Below are 20964 nucleotides of genomic sequence, written 5' to 3' on the forward strand. Positions count from 1 at the left end.
CTCGAGAAGATGGCAGCAAAGTACCCAGGTCTTTGTCTTTTTCCAAACAAGCTATACAGGAAAATCTGTGCAGACATGAAGCGTTGAAGTAAATGTTGGCTCTCAACCAGCTATTGGTTACATATATATGTATATGTAGGGTAACCACGCTGACAAGCCCAAGCAGCTCTATGACCAACCCAAACGACGCCTGCTGAATTGTTGCAACAGCGTATATCGTAAGCTTTTACATTGCACCTGACGTGCAATGCCACCAGTATATATGTGTAGAAAATGACGTGCAAAGACACCCGAGCTTCACCGTCTGTTGCTGATTGAAAACATTAATGTGTACCATCGACAAAAGACTCCAGTGTACCAATGCCGGTTTCAAGACAGAAATCGTACAAGTTATCGCTCAAAAGGAAAAAGTATAAGATCAGAGTTGCGTAAGATATAGGTACACAGCATCACCGGGTACGCTTTGACTTATGCGCTAGAGGGCTGGCCATCTGGAAGGCTGCTGAAGGCCGCAACGAGCTCTGGCCTTGACGTATGGGCGTCTGGACACAGAAAGCACACATGTAGACCTGTGGAATCCGCCAGCCATCAATGCCGACGCATGTGGTATGCAGCCACTTGTAACATGAGTCACTAAAAGAATGTGTTGTTAGAAAACGGATCTATCATCCAGGCAAAGATCGCCCAGCGGAAGATCAAATGCACTGGCATGACTTACCATTGAACCATCGGCACGGAGCCATCGAGCACTGAAGAATTACAAACACATCGTGTACTCATATTACTAGCGAGACTATCCCTGTCCGTGCTTGGCGTGGCCAGCTCGGGATCAGTGACCGTAGTAGGCGATGCGCCATAGGCTCCATAGTGACTCTGGTGTAAGGGCGGCGAAGAATGCAGCTGTGCCATGGCATTTAATCCTTGCGACGACATTGAGCGCGAGCGGTCCTCAATAATGGCTCTTAGCGCGTGCTGGGCATTGCCAGGTGGGCGATCTTCCATTAAGATGTCCATTTCAGCGGTCCCTGGAAGCGGGCGTTTGCGTCTAGCATGCTGACCGCCGTCAGAACTCCTCGTGTTGGAGGCAGAACTATGCCATGAGGACTGCTTGGCGGAATTTGTCGAAGCCACAGTAGAGCGGGAGTCGGTCTTTGTATGACTGTAAGACCTGTTGCCTTGATCATATGCATCCCCAGACTCTGGAAAAGCAAAAGAATTGCTCTGGCTTCGCAGCATGTGAAAGTCGGTCTCGTCAAAGGATTCAGCCTCGCTTTCAGACAACATGTCTGGGTCCATTCCGGAGTTGCGATCGCTGACTATTGTTTTGGCAACACCGTTTTCGTCAATGGCGAGCGACATTGAGGCACGTTTTGCAATCTGACTGGCAGTAAGCGTACGTGGAATAGGGTCGGCCACTTGTTTCAGAGGAGATGATCTGCCCGGACGATGTTGCTTCATAGGGTCAGGAGGCGCGGGAGAACGACGCCCGACAAAGGTCGACGATGGTTGAAGCTTCAAAGATCGATCTCCACGAACTCCGGTATGGGTCAGGCTTCTTTTCAACCCTGGCCTGCTTTCTTTCCTGGGCGAGACCGGACGTTTTAATGCCTCCATGACTGATCGAGTGATGGAAGGCTGCTTGACGTCGCTTCTTCGCATACGTTTCAATTCTTGCTCACGCCGAGACTCCTCGAGTTGATGAGCATATGCAGGCCTTTCCGGGACAGGATTGTGGGCGAAACGATTGTGCATCTGATCGGCGGCACCGAACCTGCGGGCTGGCGAGCTTAAGAACATACTTGGGTTCTCGACCTGTGGGGGAAGCACTCGAGGCGACGTTGTGAAAGGGGCGGGATACGCAGAAGCCCCGAAATGAGAATAGCTCGACGATCTCTGAAGCATCGGCAAGTCGTAAGGCTGGTCTTCTGATATAGGAAAAGACGGCTGAGGAGTGTAGCTCGGCACGACTGTCGATGAAGACGCAAACGACGTGCTCATGGTCACAGGGCTGAATTGAAAATGATCCTGGTACTGCTGAGGTAGGCTTGATTCGTCAAAGCCAATGCTGGCAGGGTCCCAGAACAGTCTCTGGTTGGGGTATGCTGGTGCCGTAGCTGGTCCCGAGAATTGATGGGCATACATCTCCGGCGAGACCTGAAGACTCGGGAATAGACTGGGAGACTGCTGCATGACTCTGCTCGGTGTTTCTGGCGGGCCCATGAGGGGCCGCTGGTTTGAGCCCATCATGTATATTCTGTCGGGTCCTTTGGCCAGGACAAGTCAACATAGAACTCTTAGCAGCAGCGAGCCGGCAAGAGATGCTGCAGCCCCCGCGGACCGTTGCCCCTGTCCGAAGGATGCCTCTGTCGAGCCGTATATTTGGTACAGTCCAGAATAGACAATCGATGCATGGAATCTGGATTCGTTGTAGATGTAATTTAGTTTTTTGAGTCTTGTGTTCTAGTTCAGGACAAAGTGTCACCACAAGCACCTCCCACGCTCTTGCCTTCCCAATGTATGAATGCCCTCCTCTTCTTGTTTGGATGTTCGGTTCGAAGGGGTCGACGTGGTGTGCCGTGAGGAAAAATGAAATTCGTCTCTGTCGTTTCGATCTCGAATCACGCCTGCACTCGTTCAATGCCTCGCCTGCACTGATGATCCTCTGGGACTCGTCAGCATAGTGCCACCGGTAGACATAGCAACAAAATAATTTTTACGTCTGGGAGTTCTTTGCGAATATTGAAGCAGGATCCACTATACCTGTCCCACTAGAGAAGTGACAGCATCCAATTCCACCAGCGTACGCTCCGACCAGGAAAGTCGATGCTCTTCGGTACCAGTACAAGAAGGAAGGTTGACTTCGCTTGCGTTGGACACTCGGTGGTGTGTCTATGGGCACAGCCAATCCTCGAGTTGTCCTGTGTCTTGAAAGCCGGTACGAGCGAGGTCTGTTCTCCCGCAGTGGAATGCTGCAGGGTGACAACAATGCTTTGCTGTCAGAAAGAACCAGAGAGAGTCCGTCCTCCTAGCTTTCAACGACCCTGTCTCCTTGATACATGTGCAGTCATTTTGCCGGCCAAGACCATGACTGAAGTGCCTAGGCAGGATCGAGACGGGAATCTGCACAATTGTAGGGGAAAAGTTAAGTGGTCGCATGGGTAGCCTGAGTTTCTGACATGGTACCCGAGACGGCTACAAGGGACAGGCATCAAGTAGGGTTCGATAGGGCCTCGCGGTGGAGGTGGTTTTACGAAAGAAAGGCGGCACCTTGCCGGGGTGAGCGACCCTCGCTACAGAGGCATGGAATGATGGCATCGCAGTTATTGGGCACGCGAGGAGGAAGAAGCAGGCAGCAAGTGGTTCAGTTTGGTGGAGTTGAACAGACTTCCGAGGCATCAGCCTCCTCAACAAGCCTGCACCTGAGTAGGACCCTAGTGAGGAATTGTATTCGTGGATTCCCAGGTACAAGCTGTAGCTTACGGAATAGTACGAGGGTGTCTCTCCCTGTGCCTGAAAGTGAAGCTCCTACTAGTGGCCTAGCGACGTTGGGAGACACGTAGTAGTCGACATGTCAGGCACAAGCCCAGCGCAGGCACAGGCGCAGGCACAAGCGCAGGCACAAAGCAACAAGCTGTCAATGAGGTCGCCAACAACCGTCTTCTCCGCCTTTGCAAGACATGGTCGAACTCTCGCTCGCCAGAAATCTCCCAGCTTCCTATCCCGGCCGACTCGTCCTAATCCATCCTTCGCTCGCCCTGAATAGCTTTATCTTTAATTTCCACGTTGTGGGGAGCTCAGGGTAAGCCGATCCCAGACAATCGATATGCCTATCACTCCCCAAGTCGTCGGTCCCCTAAGAGATCTATGTATCTGTACAAGAAAATCGGGGTCTTTCCACCTCGATGCTTTGTCGATGCTCCTTATCAGCTCTATCACCAGGCCGACATGCTTGGGGGCACATGAGAAAGAGACGAGGATGTCCTACTCCTAATCACGCCATGAAAACTCGGGATTGTGTCGGAAGACGGCATCAGACGGCACACTGTTCTTCACATGAAACTTTTCCATGCCGAATGCGAACTCGCCTCCAAGATTGGCGAGTCAAGATCCACCACCATACTACATCAAAAGGCCCATGGATTGTCCAAGAGTCGTTGTGGCTTGCTTTGACTGGGGTCAGTGAGGAGGAAGTTGTTTTCCCGAGCCTTGACAACTGCACCTTCGATACTAGTTGGACTCAGCACTCTCCACATTCCCTCTGACGGTGGATGGTCTTGGTCGAGCTCTCGTCTGGCAAGGACGGCACCTGCGGACCCCATCCCTCGTGCAGGTCGAATTCGATCTAATCGGACGATTAGCCAGCTTATGGCTGTTTCGAAGATTCAAAGCGGCCTCCATCTCGTATATTATCAGTATGTGATGACGGGCGGGTAGGGGGTTGGACTTTCGAGACTTGATGCTAATGAACAATGAATGAACTCCGAGACACAATCCTTTTTGACATATCGGATCGGCTCTTTGAGTTCTGGTCTATGTTGCCATGCCATCAACTATTGTGCTCGTACTCGTATCACGTACTCGTAGAGCTTTGGTCATTAGTCATCCCCCTCTTCACCATCTTCATCTATCGGTTCGACAATTAAGTTGGCGCCCCGGCCAACACGCTCCCCAATGGATCCTCCGTCATCCAATTCATATACTGTCCTAGGCATGGGCGAGACCAACCGGAAGGAATATATGTGGTCATAATGCTCTGGCTCGTCAACGTAGCCCTGGACTTCTCCGGATTCTCTGCTCTTGACGATGTCATAACAATCCACAAAAGCATAGAGTTCATCAAGATCAGCGTCGGCACGAAACTTGCGAATTACTCGTTCACCAGATGGCATACGTATACTGACTCTTATGGCGTCTTTGGTCTCGACACCAGGCTCGCCTGGCAATGATTGGGCGCGCCACTGCTTCCACTGGGCAACTTTTTCTCTTCTTTCTTCGATAAGTCTCTGTTGTTCTTGTGCCTCTCGCTCAGCTCGAGCTGCCGCTTCTTCTTGTTCTCGTCTCAGACGTGCTCTCTCACGATCCTGGGCAAGTGAACGTTCGTATGCAGAGTCCTGCTCCTGTCGTAGACTACGTGAAGCTGCTTGCTCAGCCCGCTGAGCACGAGTGGCCCCAAGCTGCGCCTGATGGGTGGTTAAAGCCGTTCCTAGTTTGGCAACAAGTTCGGAAGCAGGCATCGGCCCAGCTGCTCGCATAACCACAGTCATGGCAGATGAACCAGACTCTGTAGTCTGACAGATCAAGGCGGCAAAGGGGAATTTTGTACACTGGAGATTTGCAGACACCTGGTATGCTTCCGAGTCACGGACGTTTCCACCCCAAAGGACAAGTTCATTCTTATGAGAATCCAGGAACGATTTCAGTTGGTTTGACATCAAAGTCTCCTGCACCCAGTTGTGGTTCTCGTCGTGACTAGGTGAAAGCAGAACCACAAGTAAAAACTTCAAATCCTTTTTTGTGTTGTCGAGGGTCAAGTTGAAGCCTGACTCTTGAAATGGGAGGCTGTTCTCCCCATACTCTTCGCTGAATTCACGAATGAACCGTCTGGCGTTTTCGGCCGGAGGCAGGGCTCTTCGGACTGGTCGGGATTGCTGTTGGAGCAGACGATTGAATATGCGCGAAAGAAAGGTAGGCATTAGGTAGCCCAAGGGTGAGAATAATGTGGTAAAAACTCGGTAGATTATGTTGACTGGCGTAAAGATTATCGAGAACAACAACGACGGACGGTACTGCGTTTCGACGGCCGCACTAGTGTCGACTCTCTGAACCACATCTTCCGGGTTCTGTCGCGAGACAAGAGGTCTAGTCGCGGAGAGCAGGGACTCGTATTGCAGGTTCGAAGTTTGTCGAGCGGAAGTAGCAGGAAGGGCAGCCTGTGCTTCGGCTACCGGATCGACCGCTGGTTCTCCATCGAAGAAGCGAGCGATAGCTATCTGTACATTCCACTCGCACCTCTGCAGAAGCGATATCGCGGCTAAAGGGTCTTGATCTGTCACGGATGTGTATGTTTGTAAAGCTTCCTGCTGTGCCGGATCCAGCTGCGAGATATCTGGGGCCGACATTTCGAGGCAGGGTTTGGAATGCCGTCGAGAGAAACGAGGAAGGAAAGTGTGTTATTGGGTTGACATGTCGCCAAACGAACTTTGGGCAAGCGAACCAAAGAAATTCTGGAACTGAAAGAAGTAGAAGTTGAATCAGTGTTGAATTGAAACAAATGGACCGATCCACACTGCGACGTCAGTCTCATCAAGTCTACCAGATACAGGTGGACGCGAGGCACGCGGAAGATGGTAAATAGTGTGCAGGATGGTGACTATTATTGTGTGCTTGAGACTGCGCCATCGACGTGGACCCTTCTCCTTCCCCATTATTGCCATCGTATCCTCATCCGTACAGTATTCCGTGTCCCACCAATCTTATATCATCTCTTGGATTTGACCTGCAACATATGTGTTGAATTTGCCAACGGCGGTCACTGCTCGGTTCTACCTCTACAACGGTCTGGTCGGCAGCGTTACCATATTCTTTCAACCTTTTCTTTTGGATATTCATCAATCGCCCCAGCATATGCATTCCCTCGCTTGTTATCATTCATTGACTTCGACCCCCGACTCGACCTAATCATCCCCAGATCCTCCTCACTCCCCCCGTGTACGATGCATTAATGCATATCCGAAGCGATAGGCCTGCTCGGAAGCTGATGGGGCTTGGTGCCATGTGTGAAAACTCTTGCTGAACGATTATGGCTACTGCACTCAAGAACAATGTCGAAGATACAAAGCAGGCCGCTTTGTCTCCTCGGCTCAAGGGTCGAGGTATGCTGAAACCACCTGCTTTGCTGCGAGACCAGCCATTAGCCAAGAGAGATAGGACTGGTGCTGATACATGGGATGTGGTAGAAAATGCAAAAGATACACTGTGTCGGAATGTTACCATCTATGGCAAGTGCCGCTACGAAGACAAAGGTGGGACAAGGCGTAGTGTATATCTATCTGGGGGCTTCCCTGCTCACTTTGTGTAGGATGCGCTTTCAGTCATAACATAGACAAGCATGTGGTGGACAGTGGACACAATGAGAGGTGCATCTGCCTTTGCCAAATCGCAGTTTGAATGCTAACACTCCGGCACAGCCAACCGAAGAAGACCTTAAACGTTGAATCACCCAGCTTTACACCGTCATTCTTGTCGCCAAATGGTACCAGTGCAAGCGTTAAGAAAGCTCCTGGGATATCACCAAAGGCGGCAAGCGCTGCTCCATTCATGCCGAAAGCCATCATTTCCCGTGAGCGCTTCAAGATACCCTTCCTCTTTGTAACCCGCCAGGGATTAACATGCGATGCCAGGATCCTCCAATGCTACTCCTTTGCGTCAAGAAGCAAGGACTCCTGACTGGGCGGTGGCTCAAGTCCAAGAATTTATACCCCGTGCCACTCCAGATCAACATATGGTAAGCTCCCGCTCTCCTTCCCAGTTGTATATAAATACAATACTCATTCTCACCTTAGGCAAACGAAAATGAGATTTCTGTCACCCAAGCATTTGAATCCTTTCAACCTGCAAATGCATCTAATCCCTATCTTGATCATAGCATAAACGGCGCCGCTTTCTATTCCGGGGCCCCTGAATTTCAGCAACCGGTAAGCCATATGACTAGCAGATAAGGCACAGCATAACTCATACCTCGTACCACCAGGTACAATATCACCAATATGCGCCTATTGGCCCATTCAGCGCAAATCTTGCGCCATATCAACGTACTGTACACGATCTATTTATTCCTAACGATCTACGGGAGGAGATCCAAAAGAAAGCCGCTGCAACTCTTCAAACGATGCCCGGTACGAACGATGTCATGATTTCAGCATTGCAGGACTGACACCATCTAGGTTCAACACTACCGAGTCAGATTGAAAACTATCATTCCTTGGTACCTCTTGATGCCACCCACAAAAGCTCCTCCGTCCTTGGAAACTATAACTCCTGGATCTATAAGGCCCAGTCGAATGCAAACGGCCACTTTTTCGTCCTGAGAAGGATAGAAGGTAGAGACTGAACATAATTCTGATTGGTAAAAGGCTAACATGTTGTAGGCTTCCGCTTGACCAATGAAATGGCCATTCGAGCTGGTCAGACATGGAAAAGTGTGATCAGTCCCAATATTGTACGGACTATCGATGTTTTTACCAATCGCGGTTTCGGCGACAGCTCTCTCTTTTTTGCAATGGATTATCATCCCCTCGCCAAAACGTTGCTGGAGTATCATCATATAGGTCCACCCGGCCCAAACTGGACGCGGTCAACACGGACCAACAAAGATCAAGTCTCAGAACCGGTCATGTGGAGTTACATTGTTCAGATCGCATCGGCCCTGAAGACCATTCATGCAAGCGATCTGGCAGCTCGTGTGCTCGACCCAAGCAAAGTTTTGGTCACGGGCAAGAACCGAATTCGACTCAACGGCTGTGGTATCTTGGATGTGGTGCAGTACGATGGTGGCACCTTACCCATTGCACAATTGCAGAGGCAAGACCTTGTCAACTTTGGCATCTTGGTCCTTTCGCTCGGGTCCGGATTTCCTGATGCAGGCGCGAATTTTGTGCGTAGTATGGACAATTTCAAACGCTTCTACAAAGCAGATCTGCAAAATGCCGTCGTTTGGCTCTACTCGGCAGTTCAGAATCAGGAGAAGACGATTGACCATTTTCTCACACTCATCTCCAGCCAAATGGTGAAAGCTTTCAATGCTTCTCTCCATAGCGATGACGCATTATATTCAGAGCTATCGCGGGAGGTTGAAAATGCACGACTGGTGCGACTTGTGACCAAATTAAATTTCATCAACGAACGACCTGAATTCGAGCACGACCGTGCCTGGTCAGAAAACGGAGAACGGTATTTTCTGAAGTTGTTCCGGGATTATGTCTTTCATCAGGTGGATGGGCAAGGCCGGCCCGTAGTCGACCTCGGACATGTCTTGACCTGCCTGAACAAACTTGATGCAGGCACAGAAGAAAAGATTACTCTCATTAGTCGTGATGAGCAGAGTTGTTTTGTGGTTACGTACCGTGAGGTGAAGAAAGGAATCGAATCAGCATTCCAAGACTTGGTGAAAAGAGGAGGCCCAATGCGATAAATGTGTGGTCGGGTACATTTGAAACGCAGGAAACACCAATGAGCAGGAAACCATCAGTGCGACTTGTCATGACAAGAAATGATCTGATATTTGCTAGTTTGGTTGAAGTATGCCGAACGACTACTGTTTACAAGGATTCAGGCCATTGAGAAGTGCAGGTTTGACCCAATTGAATATTGCGCCCAGATAGATGAGGACAACCAAAAAAAAATCGTAATCTCCCTTGCACGCAGATTCCAATTTCAACCAAGCCAGTTATGATACAACGCTGAATTGTCGAAAATCGTCCTGACCAATGCTCGCTTGCCCGTCGATCTAGTATTAAAGACGAACTTTTCCTGTTGCTCAACCATTGAAATTTCGTCGCGTGCGTGAGTCTTATGTTTGGCGCAGTCTGGTAGCCAGTTGAAACCCATGGTGGCGGATGGTGACAAGTTTTATTCTTCGGCGGCTTGTTGGAAAGGGTTCTCAATTTCTTCGCTTCCATCAAGAGGTGATACCATCACAAGTAGCGTGCCTCGCGCAACAATTAAACCTAAAGATCGCGTCGTCTCATTGCCCTCATCGTCTAGAGTAAAAGTTGGTCAACAGTTCACAGGCGAAAGAGATCTTGTATAACTCACCTCTCATTGTCTCCTTGACATCATCCAAGACGAGATTCATGAGTTGATCGTAACCTTTGAGCGTACCAACAACTGTGTTCACAAGTCAGCACAAGGCGACTCTGGCCCGGGTGGAAGGCACTTACCCTCTCTTCCGCCGTTGAATTTGACGGTGATCTCTTTGTCGACGTACTTGGTTAAATCAAGGATGTTCTCCTTCTTCGGCTTTTCGTTGGGTTGATGGGTCTGTTGCGAGGAAGCACCGCCTCGTGCTCCTCCGCCGCCCCTACCACCGCGACCTCCGCCGGCTCCTCGAGCACCACCACGAAAATGGCCTCTTTCGGACATCACTCTTTGTAGTGTCGCTGGTCAGGTGATGTGATTGGGATTTGGATGTTGATGGGAAAAAGACCAGTAAAATTTAGTGTACAATAATTCGGGAAACTTTCCGAAGTCCGGACGAGTGAGAAGCCGCGGAAAGACGAATTTCGCTTGGTGACGAAAGTCGTGGGTGCTGGGCGGGCAAATGTTGGCGTACGAGATCGAGGAGTGTGAGTACGTGTGCGCGTGCGTGGATATGGCCTAGAACTCGTTCTTGCGGCAAGGGGACGTTCTCAAAGAGGCTGGCAAGCGAAGAGGTTTGCTGAATTTAGGATGGACGGCGACTGGTCACGCTGCTTTGCACGATTTTCCGCCGGGATCAAATGTTGCTTCGCGGACTAGTGAAGCTGCTGATTGGGCGGAGCGGCTGCTCTCCTTCTCTCTCCACCCACCATTCCACACAATTAGGCGGTCATCCTACGAGCACAATATGTAGTAGGGATGCGAATGTCCAGGAGGACATCTCTTTGCAGATGAAGAGAAACAGAGTATCGACAAGAACACAACGAGACGGAGCCCTACAGCTGGCCATCTTGTTGACATACCAAGTGATAAGTCTCGGGAAGAGGTACGGAACCAGTCCTCAACATCACTTCCGCCAGACTGCACGTCTAGGTTGTTTCAGAGACGTCGGCGTCGAAGACGGAGTCCCAGCCCAAGGTATGTACGAGTAGGCATTTTACGGGTGCTCGTCTGGTCTGATCTCGATCTGGTGCAGCAGCCATGGCAGCTTCTAGTCACAGAATCCGCGTCCCGCTCGACTGTCGTTCGTCCATGCGTGTCCCGGAGCGACTAGACTCCGCGACTCGGAGGCGTCTTAGGTGCCTGCAGCCCCCCCAAGCACTCACTACGCACTCCGCACCCTCGCCCGAATGGCCGACTTTGCCCTCGTTCCAGGCCTATGATTAGTTGAAGTCCCCCCAAGCTATAACCAAGACGGCCACGTCCCAGGGTGCCATTTCGGCCCTTCACACCTGCCGTTCGAGCTTCACCGCGTGCGCCCTTCCCATCTCGCCTCGCCCGTTTCTCTCCTCGCTCCCAACTCCCAAGCTGTGCTTGAGGACTGCTTCGACAGTTTCCACCCTCTCGTGATCCTGTCTTTGGACAGAGCAACGTCTCACATCTTATTTTTGTCCTGAAATCACCTGTGTTGCTGCCCTGTCGCCTTCCGCTTGTCCATCAGCCTGACCTCGCCCGCCTCGGCGTAGCCGCACGCACACTGCAATAGCTATCCGAGCTCTTTCTGTCTGCGCCTTCTGCCTCTCGCCAGCTCGGCCTTACTGAGCACACCTCTTCTCCTTCCTCCGCTGCAGGCGCTGCAGCTTCGACATAGTTTTGCCCGCCCAGGGTTCAACTATACGAAGCTGACCCAGCAACCCCTCCTCGACGCCTTCCTCCGCCGCACCTCTACACGAGAGAGTTCCGCGACTTACCTAAGCACCACCGCCGCCCGAGGGCAGCACAGCGCCTCGGGCCCCTCCCTCTACCGGCAGAAACCTGCTTCATGTCGACAGCATGGAACAATCTCAGGCCATGACCTCCTCGGAGCAATCTTCTTCTCTCAAGCGCCCTCGCTCACCAACCGAACCGCATCCTCACCCCGCCGCCAAAATCCCGCGAACTGCCACAAACCATTTGCAGATCAACTACCTGGCCCGGCAGCATAAAGAAACGATACCGCTCGTCACAGTCAATGACAAGCTACCGGAGATAGCACGTCTCCTGAACGAATACGATGGAGTCATACAGCGCCATGAGAGCATGGCTGGAAATCTGGGAGCATGCCCATTGGGTCCTATCCTGCTCAAGCGGTTTGAAAGACTCTTCGAGGGACCACCTCGGGTCCTCAAGTCCCATGCCAGAGACGCTAGCATCAGCTGGCTAGACGTGGTCGAGTTCGCTCAGAACAATCCTAAGCAGTTTAATCTGGAGCGAATGCGCAACGGGATCAGAGTTTGTCAGTTTTACATCAAGCAGTGCCGGGTTGAGATTTCAGAGGAAGATTATGTGCTTATTTCAAGTGGAATGCCTCAAAAACTCATCCCTCCCCAGCCCATCTTGGAGGACGAAGAGAAAGAATTGGGTGTGATGGATCTACTGGACCGAAATATCGGCCAGGTCATCCACCTTGCCGACCAAGGTAAGTTACAAGTCATGACTGTTCTGGCCGAATGCTAATTGCTCTGCAGTGTCTGGCCGAGCTCGTCAGTTGATCCACAAGATGAAGAACCGTCGCAATGCTATCTTGAGCCGGCGTGAGCAGGAAGCAGAGAATGTCAAGAGAAATGCTGCTAGATCCGATGGCTCACCCACGTCTATGCTCGATACCAATGGCATGAGCAACCCACAGCCCATGAGAAGTATCGAGGTGTCTCAGTCCCCTCCCGTGGGCTTCACGGCCGTCAACTTGAAGCAGTCTGGAGCGGGTGAAGCGACTCATCGGTTGTCATTATCTGGAGAGGCTACACGAAATGCACCAGATGAGATGTATGCCTCGAATGTCACCATCATCAATGGCAAGTCTATCAAGGATGCTTCACCATCGGTGCGAGCAGAGCTCATGAAGAACTTTCTCACCCCGAGTGAGCGAGAGGCTGCTATGCCTGAGGATGCCGACCGCCGGGCCTCGGTGGGAACCCCCCGAGCTAATGCTATCCCAGAAGCGTCGACAGACATGGCGGGGGGCAGCAAACAGAATCAGTCTACTGTGGCTATCCCTGGCACTCCGGCGTCTCTGATGCCTCATTCGAAACCCTCCACCATGGATCGTGATGATGGAGGTCCGTTCAAGGCTGAAATGGTTCGAAGGATGGACAATATGTGGAAAGGCGATCGAGTGATTCCTCCTTGTGACCGTTGTCGGCGTCTTCACATGGATTGCTTGAAGAACCTTACCGCCTGCATGGGGTGCACGAAGAAACACGCCAAATGCTCATGGAAGGAGGTGAGGGCCGATGAATTGCACATGTCTACGCAGTCGGCAGATAGCACTTTCGAAGGAGGTGCGGCTCTGGCGGTTTCCGAAATTCAACCACCCTTGTCTGCGGATTCCACTATTGAAGTCCACCACAGACCCTCGGAGGACGTGGTACGATCTGCCAGTATTGCAAGGGCTTCGTTGGACCTGGCTGAAGATCGTCCCGACACACCTAGTAAAGACGGCGTTGAGTCGAAAAACAAAAGTGAGCCAACACCGGGCAACAGTACTTCTGGGCGTCTCGACGTGAGACCACCTCCTCTTGTGCAACAATTGCAAGACGCAGCCAAGGAGCGTTCGGAAACTAGTGGGTTCGGTGCAGTGCTGTCACCACGTGAGAGGGGTCTTTCGAAAGACGATGACGATGAAGAAGGGGATCGATTGCAGGCACTTGCTTCACGTGTTTACCGAACAGCATCGCAGAGTGGTCACCGGTCTTGACATTGACGGTGAGGCCTGACTTTAGATTACTTACATTACATTTTTGGTCGTGAATTTGTTAGACCTGTCTTGACTTTAGTTGACTTGAGAATCTGCCATGTATAAGTGTATATGAACATGGGTCTGAAGGGTGAGGTGGGAGAAAATAGAATGGTCATGGTTTACGGCATTTTTTACTATGGCAAAGCGACCGCGGGCAGGTAGGCGTTGAGGATGAAGTGAAAGAATTGAAATCTCTTTTATGAGCAGAAAAAGTGATTTGTGCGAAATGTTTTGATGAATCTTGCAGAGCACGAGTATGATGAGTTGGTATATTGGGGCTACTCGTGCTAGGTCCAATACACTCGTAGTTGTGGTACATACCAAGTCAATGTATTTCGTTTGATAATTACCCAGGTACCTCGAAGAGAGGCGAGGACAGTGTGTGTTGGTCAGTATACTTGGTACTGTATGATGAAGAAGACGTTGAGGCAGCGAGGCACGGAGTATTAAGCCGCGGAATGATTTCCAGTAGACCTTACCTTCCGGAGGAGGTGTCATGTAATAAAATAATAAAAGACAAACATCCGCAACGTCCAATACAAGATGGACAGTTAGTCATCTCTTTCTCTCTGTTCTCAACGTCAGTGTTGCCCGTAATCATTTTGCTTCTCCGTGTACTCGTACTGTATCTACGGAGTACGGAGTACGAGTAAAAACTGCCCCTCCATCCATCCAGACACATCTCCACACAAGGCCGTAGTGGGAGTGCGATTCCCGACGAGGGTTCGGATAGACCCCCAAGTTCGTTCGCAGTCACGCCCAGACTCTCTCTCAGGTCATCATCATTCATCGCCACCTTTACGGAGTTCCCTGTTCGTACGAGTTACTGTAAGTTGTGTGTTGGTCTTTGTGTTTCGTCAGGAGATGATCAGCTGTTGCTGGGAGCATGAATGTAGATATGTACGAGTACGATTACGAGGTTCTTTGTTACTTTCCAGTGCCACCACCAGCCGAGTTTTGGAGCCGAATTAGAGAGTAAAAGTAACTTGACTACCCAGGTATCTACGAAATACGGAGTATACTGTACTGTCATACGACTAAGAAGACTCTTGTACGGAATACTTACAAAACCCTAGGTACCTTACCTACCTCACACCCGTACGGTTCCGCAATATCCGCAATTGCCCCCTCTCCCCCTCGTTTGCGGTAAGTGCGTGTTTTGGTAATACGGAATAAGACCCTGCTACGGAGTACCTTACCTGGTACGGAGGAGATAGTTTCAAACAGCTGGTACTCCGTACTGTCACAGTATTATCACAAACTACGAGTAAAGAACTGCCTCAAACTTCCATCGGATAAATCCATTACCGTAACTCCATGTTCTGTTACAATACCATGTAATTCCGTACTAGAGTTGGTGGTAATCCCCCCAGCATTCATTGGTTTTCCACCTTGTCATCCACGGATCGTGTTGTTGTGTGTGTCTCTCTGTCTGTCTGTGCAAACATCTCCCATAGTTGAATTGACCCCACGATTCCATTCCGCAAAGAAACAAAAAAGGTCCTTCCTTATATTTGTTCTCAAATTTTTCTCCCTTTCCTTTTGCTTTTTTCTGTCTTTTTGGGATTCTTCATAGCTCAGTACACACACATACCTATCTCAAGATTGTCACACAACGTACTTGGTTGACCGGAACAAGAAATTTGTTTATTTGTGTGAGCAGCTGCTCCAGTGGCAGTGCGCTATCCGAAAGTTATCATCGACACCAACATCAGCATCGACACCGACACCGACAAAACAGCGCAAAAGCCTAAGCAACAACGATAAATAAAAACAAAACAAAGACAAAAAAACATGGATCCTACCAAGGTCAAAATTCCTCCATTGATGGACTTGAACATCGACAACATTACCGAGAACGTCATCCGGATCAATTCCAACAACCCGGATGCACGTATGAAGTATGTCCTTGAAAGACTCGTCGTGCATTTGCATGACTTTGCTCGCGAGACGAGGTTGAGCACTGGCGAGTGGATGGCTGGGATTCAATTCCTGACAAAGACTGGTCAGATTTGTACGGATGTCAGACAGGTAAGTCTTGTCCCCATTTTCGACCACATCAATCCGAGAGCACACGGCGAGGGTCACCAAATACTCTCATTCCACAAAACGGAACAAAAAAGAATCTGGTCGGACAGTGGCGTACGGATGTTGACCGTTGATGGGTGGACTCATAGGAATTCATTCTTCTGTCCGACATCTTTGGCCTTTCGTTGCTGGTCGACTCGATCGACCACCCCAAACCGGCCGACTCGACCGAAGGGACCGTCCTGGGTCCCTTCCACACCCACGAGGCCGAACACATGAGCAACGGCGAGCTGATGTCTCACGACAAGAACGGCGAGCCCCTGCTGGTCTTGTGCACCATCAAGGACGTCAACGGCAAGCCCGTCGAGGGCGTCAAGATCGACATCTGGGAGACGGATTCCTCGGGCCACTACGACGTCCAGCACGCCGACAGGGACGGCCCCGACGGCCGCTGCGTCATGACCAGTGACCCCCAGGGCGCGTTTTGGTTCAACGCCATCGTCCCCGTCCCCTACCCCATCCCCCACGACGGACCCGTCGGTCAACTTTTGATGAAGTTGGGGAGGCATCCCATGAGACCCGCCCACATGCATTTCATGTTCGAAAAGGAGGGTTACGATCATTTGATCACGTGAGTTCTCTTCCCCTGACGTTTCCCTTTGTTGTCGATCGACAAGTCGCTGATCTGTGGTCTTCACGTATCACATAGCGCCCTGTACCTCAGAAATGACCCGTACGAAAACTCGGACGCCGTGTTTGGCGTCAAGACTCCGCTCGTCGTCGACCTGGGTAAAGTCGACAAGGCGACGGCGGAGAAATACGGTGTCCAGGAAGGGACGGCATTGATGACGTACGACTTTGTCCTGGTCTCGGAAAAGGAGAGTGCAGAACTCAGAGCCGAGAATTCGAGAAAGGCTCTGGAGAAGTTGGGTAGAAGGGTGAAGATTGTACAAGGATTGCCAGTGCCAGACGTTGATTAAAGCAGTGCAAAGGTAGTCGGATGTTGTTTACGACATATAGGATGAGAACGAGAATGAGAGAGTGTGTGTGTGTCATGTTTTGCATAGCTGGATGTAAATGGTACCTGTCACTATTGTATCTGATGTGAGAGGATTTATAAAAAGACCAACAGATGGTTGGATGTATCTTTCGCTCGAGTTTGCACATCCTGACAATTGCCTATGGTTTACTCGGCGTGCTCATGGGCCATACCGAAGACGTCAAACCAGGTATTTTAAGCATATTTGAAAACTGCATGATCGGAACCTGGAACTTGAACTTGAACCTGAACCTGAACCTGATCATAGCATATTATTTACTTTGTAGATAACGGTGGCCGCCGTCTCGTACTGCGTTTTCCATATTCCTTGACTCCATACATGATGACAAAACACAGAGTACATCGTGCAATGCTGACAGTGTCAGATAAAAAGGTACTCCGTACGTCCCTTACATAGCCCTGATGCAGGCACAATCGTACTTTTTTTCCTCAAAAAAAAAGATAAAAAAAAATCAAAAGGCGTAAAAATTCATGTCCGTGTCTGGTGCATTCGCCAACAAATCGTACTCGGTCCCCACTGTGTTCCACAACATGTCATCGTCAAGTTGCCAATCCGATCCGACGTGCGATGAAGGTAACCCGTAAGAAGGAGGCTGTGGTTGTGGTTGTTGTTGTGTCTCGAATGCCCCATTATTACTATTCAGATCTTGATGATGCGAAGTAGGAGTGAAGTGAGTGGCAGTATTACCAAATTCGATCGAAGGTCTTGAAGCGTGGCCATTGGCGACGGCCGCCAAAGCCGCCAAAGAATCTGGAAATTCTTGATTTGAAAGGTGATGATGTTGTGTCGCTGCCCCGAGAGAAGAAGTTTTGTCGAGGCCCGAGTTTTTGTTTGTCGTTGTTGTCCCACTTGAGGAATTGTTTGTATTTCTCTCCGTCAACCTTTGAAACCCTGTTGCCATTTTGTACAAGATGTGATTGTTTCCGGCTTTACATTCACGGAGTGTGACGATGATCCCTTGGATCAAAGGTTTCGTGCGCGCGTGCGCGTCTGTGCTGACACCAATTACGTCCCATACTGCCGACATCTTGATGAGAAAGACGACGGCGAAAGCGATCATGGCGTGTAGGTACAGGGGCACCCCGACGAGAGCTCGGCGGAGGTCTGGTTCACCAAGTACGATCTCCAAGATCTGATGGGCCGATTCGATTGCGTGAAAGGCCAGGGGTCGGAGACGGTGTGGGAGGGCTCCGATGGAGGTCATGGATCGACCCCGGAGCGCCAGAGAGTTCAACAACATACTACAAAAGTGGTAGTGGAGGTCGAGCCCGATGACCGAGTAACCGCCGACGAACTCGTCCATGGGAAGCAGAGCCCGAAAGTGTTCGCGGTACCTCCCCAGGTCGTCCAGGAACCGGGCGTGGATGATCAGTGTTTCGTCGTCGTCCCCCAGGGCCCGGCCGGCCTCGAGACCGAAGGCGTCGTAGGCCCGAGACAGGATGCGGAACAAGGCCACCTGGGAGATGACCCGTCGGTCCGAGAGGGTGCACTCGGGGGACGACAACAAAACGTCGGTCTCTCGGATCGCCTGCATCTCCGTCGTCACGGGGGGTCGGCCGTAGGCGATGCTGAAGTGGTGGTCCAGCACGTAGAGGAGGTACCACAGCCGCGCACGTTCCAAGGTCTCCTCTCGGTCTTCCGGTGGGGACGGCGAGTGGAACGCCTTGAAGAACGCCTGGTGGAGGTTGAGTTCGGTGGCCATCCTCACGCAGTGGCCGGACAGTTTCCACGAGAGGTCCGGCAACCAAAACGCCGCGATACACAACGCCCGCACGTCCTCGAGCGTGTGTGACCGGTCGAACATGGACGAGGCGATGAGGTCGCGGAGTGCCCGGTGGCTCCGGTTGTGGATGTCTTCCATCCCCGGGATGTGGAGTGACGACACGGCCATGATGGAAGTGAAGAGGAGGGACGACGACGAGCGGATGCTGTGGAGCGTTCTGTCGGGGGAGACGGTCGCGTTGTATAAGTATCGAGATAATGAGGTTTTGAATCTGCCGTTCGTTGTTGTCACGAGGTTAGAAACGTGGAACAACTTGGGGAGGTTGCGTAGCGACGATTTTTATCTTCACACGATGGATGTCGCGAGATTGGACAAAACCGGATTCAGAAAGAAGAAAGGAAAAAAAAAAGAAACTTACAGATTCAACATTCTCTCCGCTTCGTCAATGGTGATCACCCCTTGGGCGATGAGGTCGGATTCAAAGTTCTTGCGTAGTCGTCTCTCGGTCGGTGGTCCGCCCGTTCGAGATCTCAGGGCGCTGAGATGGGTCGCCTCATACAGACCCTCCATGGGTGCACTGGCGATGTCATTCTTGGTTTCCGGGTGAGGCGAATTCTCGCGCGAGTTTTCTCGTGTCGTCTTTGCCGTTCCCGTCGCCGGTAAGGACATTGCTCCTGGCGCCGATGATCCTCCTGGTCCGAACGATTCGAGAGACGGCATGTCGAGCTTCTCCAGGATAGCTCGAACCGACCGGTCCAGCCGGGCCAGAGAAGGATCGGTTTGCCTGTTTCAAATTCCCAAGGACAGATTTAGTATATGGTCGACATTATAACAACTTTTCATCAAGTCCGGCCCAAGCTTGGCAAGGTCGGGGAAAACTTGTGTGTCAGTTGGTAACAACGAGAGGCGAAAAAACGTACCCTTCATCCTCCAGACTCACACGCAATCTTTTGGCCATCTTACACTCCAGCCCCAGCCTTTGGCATCGCTGGCACCCAAAACCATCTCCGCTCTCTGGTCCGCCGCATTTGACCTTGAGTTTCCTGCATGTCAAGCACGCTCGGCCTTTCCGGGTGATTTGCCGTGGAGTCTCGGAGCTCGGTTTTTCGCCCGTCGTCGATTTGTTGGACGATGATTGCGCCGGCGATGGGCCATTGTTATTGTTCATGCTGTTATTGTCTTGTACAGTAGCTTTTCCATCCGCTGCGACGTCTGTATGTGATGGACTTGCGGTGTTGGACTGTTGCATTTCTGGCCCAAAATTACCACAGTAAAGTGTGTGTGGTTGGGGAAAAAGGTCGGGAAACCCGAAAAGCCGGGGAGGTGGGAATTTAGTATATCAGAACCCCGGCCTTTTCAACAACCTCGATTGACCAATCATATCGATTCAGTCAACATGTCCGAGACGGTCATGATCGTGGATGAACCCGAATCTAGAATTCGTTGTCTATATACGGAGTACAACGAGTGCCAGGAATTTCAAGAGATAAAAAGGGAAGCAGGGTTAGCTTTTTGGGAAGCCTTCCTTCCAAGTCATTTAGACTGTGCTGCATGACGTACCGTCTTGCCAAAAGTCTGCACCGAGATGACTTCCTCACTCTCACCTTTGCAACAACCGTCACTCTTACAATCAACTCAACGCCTGTCATCCTAAAGTTCTCTCAGACTTTTTCTCTCAAGATGCTGCGTCAAGCTTTCGGGGTTAGACAAGGCAGGACTCTCCAACGAGTTACACGTTTCACACAGAATGTCTCTCCATTTTGCATGTCCAAAACCCGCACCTTCCAGACAACAACGTGTAAGACACATCACTCAACTTCGATCGCAAAACTACTAACCGGTCTATAGGTTTGCTTCATGACGGTGGTAATGACACCGGCTCTGTCCCTCAATCTACCACATCTCTCGATGACAAACTCGACTACTTTAACAAAGAGTTGACCGCGATGAAGTCAGAAATGAAACGCTTCGCTGAAAGCCTTGACACAAAGGAGTCGATTTCAAATTTGAAACTGGCACGCCTTGAATCAGAGATGATGCACCTCAACAAAAATCTTACTACCCAGATGACCAGTTTCTGTGAAAAAATCTCTGCGAAGATAAGCGTCCTTGATGCGAACATGGAGTCGAGATTGGACAAGTTTGAGAGTAGGTTTTTGTTTCGAATCGTCTTCGTTGTGAGTGATCTTCGTACTTACTATATGATACCTTCTAACAAATACGAAGGCAGTCAGTGTAGCTGTTGCAGTGGGTGGTACCGTCGCTGCCACTCTCCTACGATCCCTAAATTCTACGACCCAGACTCCTACGACCCAGGCCCCTCAAGACAAACATGTTTAAAGCAAGAGAGCTTACGGAGTATTGCGAATACTATTACGTGCACAGCGATGAGTAGACCGGGCAGAGAGAACATGTTACTTGATTAGGCGCAGTCATGGGGATGGCTGGTGGTTACAATGGGGCAGTCGTTATTCATAGCGATGGCGTGTGTATGGCTTATTAAACTTATGCGGAAGTAT

At 50.7% G+C, this 20964-nt stretch overlaps 8 protein-coding genes across 9 annotated transcripts; 4 read left to right on the forward strand and 4 right to left on the reverse strand.

Moving 5' to 3' along the window:
• Positions 1-2959, reverse strand: PV06_04984. 2 transcript variants are annotated; one of them, XM_016405948.1, is made up of 3 exons: positions 2761-2959; positions 719-2662; positions 1-633 (listed from the first exon to the last, which is right to left on the reverse strand). In XM_016405948.1, exons 2-3 carry the CDS (start codon positions 2245-2247, stop codon positions 450-452), a joined length of 1713 nt encoding a protein of 570 aa, XP_016264154.1. In that variant the 5' UTR covers positions 2248-2662; positions 2761-2959; the 3' UTR covers positions 1-449. The 2 variants fall into 2 exon arrangements, with proteins under 2 accessions (XP_016264154.1, XP_016264153.1); XM_016405947.1 differs by having other exon boundaries at positions 719-2959.
• A 1484-nt stretch (positions 2960-4443) lies between these two features.
• On the reverse strand, positions 4444-6333 carry PV06_04985 (uncharacterized protein). Its single transcript, XM_016405949.1, has one exon. The coding sequence runs from the start codon at positions 6117-6119 to the stop codon at positions 4596-4598; it is 1524 nt and encodes a 507-aa protein (XP_016264155.1). The 5' UTR covers positions 6120-6333; the 3' UTR covers positions 4444-4595.
• A 151-nt stretch (positions 6334-6484) lies between these two features.
• PV06_04986 (uncharacterized protein) lies at positions 6485-9423 on the forward strand. The gene is made up of 9 exons (XM_016405950.1): positions 6485-6872; positions 6957-7022; positions 7079-7136; positions 7188-7339; positions 7401-7504; positions 7563-7694; positions 7751-7895; positions 7944-8099; positions 8148-9423. Exons 1-9 carry the CDS (start codon positions 6800-6802, stop codon positions 9188-9190), a joined length of 1929 nt encoding a protein of 642 aa, XP_016264156.1. The 5' UTR covers positions 6485-6799; the 3' UTR covers positions 9191-9423.
• PV06_04987 (uncharacterized protein) lies at positions 9263-10420 on the reverse strand. The gene is made up of 3 exons (XM_016405951.1): positions 9939-10420; positions 9814-9885; positions 9263-9758 (listed from the first exon to the last, which is right to left on the reverse strand). Exons 1-3 carry the CDS (start codon positions 10138-10140, stop codon positions 9628-9630), a joined length of 405 nt encoding a protein of 134 aa, XP_016264157.1. The 5' UTR covers positions 10141-10420; the 3' UTR covers positions 9263-9627.
• A 744-nt stretch (positions 10421-11164) lies between these two features.
• Positions 11165-13980, forward strand: PV06_04988 (uncharacterized protein). Its single transcript, XM_016405952.1, has 2 exons — positions 11165-12313; positions 12363-13980. Exons 1-2 carry the CDS (start codon positions 11689-11691, stop codon positions 13589-13591), a joined length of 1854 nt encoding a protein of 617 aa, XP_016264158.1. The 5' UTR covers positions 11165-11688; the 3' UTR covers positions 13592-13980.
• Positions 13981-15048: 1068 nt separating this feature from the next.
• PV06_04989 (uncharacterized protein) lies at positions 15049-16815 on the forward strand. Its single transcript, XM_016405953.1, has 3 exons — positions 15049-15664; positions 15811-16292; positions 16371-16815. The coding sequence occupies exons 1-3, from the start codon at positions 15428-15430 to the stop codon at positions 16639-16641; spliced, it is 990 nt and encodes a 329-aa protein (XP_016264159.1). The 5' UTR covers positions 15049-15427; the 3' UTR covers positions 16642-16815.
• A 285-nt stretch (positions 16816-17100) lies between these two features.
• On the reverse strand, positions 17101-19403 carry PV06_04990 (uncharacterized protein; the record flags this gene model as incomplete). The annotated part of the gene is made up of 3 exons (XM_016405954.1): positions 17101-18716; positions 18864-19229; positions 19366-19403. 3 exons carry the CDS (start codon positions 19401-19403, stop codon positions 17174-17176), a joined length of 1947 nt encoding a protein of 648 aa, XP_016264160.1. The 3' UTR covers positions 17101-17173.
• A 719-nt stretch (positions 19404-20122) lies between these two features.
• PV06_04991 (uncharacterized protein) lies at positions 20123-20941 on the forward strand. The gene is made up of 3 exons (XM_016405955.1): positions 20123-20243; positions 20294-20622; positions 20672-20941. Exons 1-3 carry the CDS (start codon positions 20126-20128, stop codon positions 20783-20785), a joined length of 561 nt encoding a protein of 186 aa, XP_016264161.1. The 5' UTR covers positions 20123-20125; the 3' UTR covers positions 20786-20941.
• The last annotated feature ends 23 nt before the right edge of the window (positions 20942-20964 follow it).

The sequence above is a fragment of the Exophiala oligosperma genome, assembly GCF_000835515.1.
Source record: "Exophiala oligosperma strain CBS 72588 unplaced genomic scaffold supercont1.4, whole genome shotgun sequence".
Lineage (NCBI taxonomy): Eukaryota > Fungi > Ascomycota > Eurotiomycetes > Chaetothyriales > Herpotrichiellaceae > Exophiala > Exophiala oligosperma.